Genomic DNA, 5,315 nt, shown 5'->3' with positions numbered 1-5,315 from the left:
TCAGTGGCTGCTTTGATGGATTACTCAAAGCAGCCACTGACCTGGACCTGGATTACTGAGATGCATCAGGACATAAAGCTAAAAAGTGGGAAATCAATATCGGACATTAATATCGGCCCAGTTTTACATATTGGGCCTATATACTAAAATAACGACCAATATCGGCCGATACCGATGTTAATGCCGATATACAGTATAGTGCATCCATAATTCTAGTCAACTAACAGCAGCATCACCAATCTGTTCTGTGGTAATCACTGTGTGAAATGCTTTGAATCAATTGCATCACAAGAACCTCAGCTTTCCAACTGTTTTCTTCAAGTGCACCTGRTTATACCAGCTCTTTACTGTCTAGAAAATCACTGGGTTGTGAGGAGTTATCTAAACATCTTTCTATGGTTGTGCACAGGGTCCTTGAGTTCTCCAGTTCAGCATGGTTCAGGTCTTGCATGTCACACTCGGCTATAAAAACCCACAATACCCTCAGTTAAATGCTATTGGAGGCTTCTGAATGGTTGACCACATACCAGTGGGTGAGTTCACAGTGTCTGCTTCCCTCTCCTATATTCAGTCTCATAAACAAACAGTGCATTGAAGTGTTTTGTTTTGCTCTTGATATGCAATTAAGCCCGAATTGCTACTCCAAACAAGAGCCCTGATTCAAAGTCAGCATTTTTTTAATCACTCAAATTACACAAAGTACCAGGAAAACAGTCAAAATAAGGAATAAAAGGGGAACTGACAGATTAAATCTATGGTCTACCTGCCTTTAATATCTTTCTGGTAAAGCTCTGCCCCACAARTCTGACCCCTAACAGATTGTTTAAATCAGTTTTAAATCTTCCCATCCTTCATTTACTTTAATCCCATCATCATAACCATTCCTGTAAATCAAACTAAAATCATGTCATCACTAGGATTAGCTGCTCCAAACAAATCAGTGCGCATAAAAGCCAAGTCACCCTTGAACACACATATGCAGTACACACACACATATATACTGTACACARGCACGCGTGCAGCCCACATACCAGGCTCAGTGTCCCGCTGGGCTGTTTAGAGTGAAAACATTCACAGGGCTGACGGAGAYAGTCAGGGAAACATTTCTTTCGGTGCAAGCAGAAAAAAACACGAGCTGGGCCTGTTGTTATTGCGCCGTCTTGGGGCGCTGCTTTGTTTGCTCTGACAACAGCAGAAACTTTAAATTGAGGCCCCAGATTGAGCCAGAAACCAGAGCGGAGCACACCACTGGAGGTGAGGAGGAAGCCTTTAGAGTCCGTGAGGCCTCTAAAGGTTGTGTGTTATTACATGTGTGTGTGCTCTCACTGGCAGTCATGCCATCATTGAGCCCAATGATTACAGGGTCAGGGAGCGAGTCGGTGTGTTTGCGTCCATGTGTCTGTGTGTAACTGTCTGCATGTACTTATATGACCACAGGCCCGTGCACATGACACAGTTTGGATAATTGCAGATCACACGGAGTTCAGAGTTCCCAGTTCTTAAAGGAGCAGGTCGACCAACTGTYCAGACTTGGAACAACAAAGCTCAGAGTTAAAACTGTATAGGATTGATTTTAATCCCAGATTTGGTTTTAGGCCACTGCCTTTCATTTTCTGATCCTTATGAAACCAACTAAACCAAAACTTGACAACGTTTCCACCTCTACTGCCTTTCCACAACTGCTCTCTCTTGTCCCGGCAGTTGCATCTTTCAGTGCTTATAAATGCCAAACTAGCAAAAACAAGTAAAAGACGACCCCAAAACCCCAAAAGAATTTCCTGCTCATTTTCATTACCCCCACCCCCCACCACCCCCCATCAGCTTCTCTATCAAATCCTTCCAAGCCCACTTCCTCCTTCTGCTTCTCCTGACCTTGAACCCTCCATCTTCCACCTGGTTTTCTCTAAAGACTCATGCATGGGAGTCATTTGGATGGAGAGACAAACAGGATAAAAGAAAATTCTTTTAATAAAAATATTTTGAGATCATCACCCCAAACACTGAATAACATAAAAACAGATGTGTCAAGTTAAGCCAATACTAAGATGGAGAAAGAAGGAAGAGAAAAACAATAATAATAAAAAAAATGTGCGGGTGAAAAGAGTAAGAGATTGAGGGAGGAAACAGAAGAAGAGSGAGACTTTCACGCATGATTAGTGTCTCAGGTACATTCCAGTGACATGCAGGTTGAGGCATGGTCTGGACGGACTCTGGACGCCACGAAAGTGACAAACCATTAAGTGCAATCTCACAACTTCATGGAGAAACTTGTTCTCGGGCTTAAACGCTTGAACTCACCTGACGATGAAGTCAAATTCGGAGCCTGCAAGCATGAGGACACCTAATAACGTAGAAAATGCTCCATCGAGCACTGGCGCAAACATGTGCTCCAAAGCCAGCACTGCCCGCTTGTGGCGATCCCCTATGGCTGTCAGGAACGCCTAGAACACATAAACACAGTTTCAATTTCACTCTCTGGCAGGTTGTTTACTGCAGAAKAATTTAGAGGTAAAAATGACTTTAATTTTTAAGATTATTAAAGAGTAAAAGTCCCCCCAAAAAACCAAAATGAACTTAATTGCCCACGCATACCAGAGCCACGTGGACGGTGAACTCCACGCCAATGCCCACAGAGGCGATAAGAATGACAACAGGGACGGCACTCAGCTTGATTCCCATCAGCCCCATGAAGCCAAACAGCTCCACGGTCATTAGAGAAAGCACCAACACCTGAGGGAGAAGAAATGTGAGAGTTCAGGTTATTGTAAGGCACAGATAAAAGTCTGGTTTAAACCACTGCGGTTTGGATCACCGGAACATGGAACACATGACTTTTTTTTTTTCTAGAGGCTTTGCTTGATGATAAAATACGCAAGATGGAGTTTCAAGCCTCATATATTGATTTTTGCCAAAAGCAAGCTTATCTAAAGTTCACAAAAAATCATTTTGAGTGGGTAATCATCTCACAACTTATACCAATGTTTCCCAAACCGTTTTAGCTTTTGAGCCACATAAAACCAGACTTGTGCCCCCYACCATGTTTTGGGTGATAAACATTGGTTTCAGGTCAAACAAATAAAGGCATAATATTATTTGTTATGCTACTTTTATCTGCTTTTAAGTACACTAACTGTCTTGGAAAAATAKATTATCCTTTAAAGTCCTYCATTTCTTCTCAGGCCAAGAGTCAGTGACCTCTTTTGCTTACTTTAAAATGTCATTATGTTTTATGATTTTACTCTTTATCTTCTGTTTTCTCTCGGACAAAGTAACAGGACAATATTTGTTCAGAAGTCATCATTCTTGTCGCTGGTTATCAAACATCATCCTCTCCTTGGCCCAGTTTGTCTGTTTGGATAACATACTGTATAAATGCGTGTATTTGAAACTGCCTCGGGGCACACATTTTGTACCACTACCCTGTGTGACATGATGTGTGTCTTGCAATTGCAATAAACCCTGTTGACCATTCACAGAGTACTTTTTGTTCTTGGATCTCGTGTTTCTGTCTAGGTAAAATAAAGATTTCCACAACACTAACCACACACTTTTGTAACAACTAAGGCAAAAAATAAAGAAAAGTCGTCAGTGGTATTTTTTTAATGGAATTAATTCTGAAAATATTTTCAAGATTTTGATGTTTCAGGACACACAGTGGGGTCCCGGCCCCAACTTTGGCACAGTCTTATACAAACTATAATGAAAATGAATAAAAARGCTACGTGAGCCTCTTTATTCAAGAGTWACTTAGGAATGAATCTAATTGCAAATAAAATGTGGTTAGTACAATTTTTCTTTGACAGATATGTTTTGTGTTGGAGTTTAAAAGCAACCATACTTTCTATACAAACTYGTAAGACAATGAGTCTCATCAATATGCAGTAGGAAAGCTAACCCTCGACCTGAGCTTTAACTTTTACTTGGACTGTGTGTCAAGGTAGTGAGCACACTTGTGGGTGAAACGTGTGTTTGTGGAGGCAGAGCAGGACAGGACAGGAGCTGAGAGTAAATGCCATTATCAGCGGACAGGTGTCGTGTTTCAAGGGGCCCGATTCCTTTGAAGAATCCTGATGTGGGCAGAGGATGCAGCTGTGTTGTAAACGAAACTGCAGGAGGTGTTTGTGTGTGCTGTTATCTAAACTTCGTTCTCCGGTAACAAGTGGGCAGAAACATTCAAAGAAAATGTGCTTTTGGTTACGTTTATGGAATTGCCGTAAACCTGTAAGCAAACTTGGCTAAACTTGTCTGAGTTGGTTGAAAACTTTTTAAAATATTGCAGAATAACTAGGTCAACTATTACGATTTGCCAAAGAAACTGAAGTTTAAAGCAGTCGAGTTAGATCTGCACAAGTATAAACAAACGCTGAGTCTATTCGAGGCTGAAGATGAATAGCTACAAGGTTTTGATCTTGTGGGTCTGGCTGTAGTCTACTCCTCTACACCTCTCCAGAACAAGCCTTTTGATCTTGGTAGTAAAACCTGAAGGACGAACATAAGTTCCTCTCCTCCCATGTTTTAAGGCCTCGGGTGGCCAGGTCACTGCCTGATATAAAATARAGCCCACCAGAGAGAAAATACTAGACTGCTCTGTGTGAATTATGTACCTGCATGTTTACACATTCATACAGAGTGTGCGCTAGTAGACGTCCAGGAGTGCCCAAAGTGGGTTCATGTGCTCGCCTGTGTATGTGACTGAGTGCTTGCTCATGTCTATAGAAACACATTGTGTAAGAAGAGGACAAGAGGGAAAGATGTGCATTCTTTTTTTTTATTTTTGTCTTTTTATGATTAAAGTAGAAGCTAGTTACTGGAGCAACTTTGTGTCCTCTTCTGTTAATTTCAGCACTGATGTCTGGGAGCGTTGGACTAGACTAAACAGACTGGCCCTAAGAAAACACAGGATAAACTCAGGTGACGGGAGCTATAAACACACACTGCAGTCTCTTGGTGAAACCTGTTCACAAATACTGATTGTGGACCAAAAATGTTACTACTGCATCGACTGGTTATGCCTCTAGACCAACCCACTCTCACTCCCGACTCGTCAACATACTGACGCTTGGTCAGGTGGCCGTCTGTGTCCAGTTTTGGATGTGTCAGGTACCCCTCTCGCGTCAGTTCTTAAAAGGATCCACAGACGGAGCCATTTCATTTACATGCAAAGCATTCTGGGTAAATGATGACGTCGATAGGTCCTCGGTGCGAGGCTGCTAGTGAGCTATATCCACCCTGAAGAAGAACCTCAGCTTAGCCTGTTAGCTTTAGCGCAAGCGCCAACGCCATATTGCCTTATATGTATTAGCTCAGCGCTAGCG

At 42.1% G+C, this 5,315-nt stretch overlaps 1 protein-coding gene across 1 annotated transcript in view; it reads right to left on the bottom strand.

Moving 5' to 3' along the window:
• ptch1 (patched 1) overlaps window positions 1-5,315 on the bottom strand; it is a gene marked incomplete at its 5' end in the record, with an annotated part of 45,319 nt that overhangs the window by 5,915 nt on the left and 34,089 nt on the right. The window contains 2 exon segments of the mRNA XM_014031266.1: window positions 2,299-2,441; window positions 2,593-2,730. Of these exon segments, the coding sequence (XP_013886720.1) occupies window positions 2,299-2,441; window positions 2,593-2,730 (281 nt within the window).

Source organism: Austrofundulus limnaeus, unplaced genomic scaffold (genome assembly GCF_001266775.1).
Source record: "Austrofundulus limnaeus strain Quisiro unplaced genomic scaffold, Austrofundulus_limnaeus-1.0 Scaffold1213, whole genome shotgun sequence".
NCBI lineage: Eukaryota > Metazoa > Chordata > Actinopteri > Cyprinodontiformes > Rivulidae > Austrofundulus > Austrofundulus limnaeus.
Note: the sequence above shows the minus strand (reverse complement) of the source record. Positions and strands in the feature narration are given on the sequence as shown.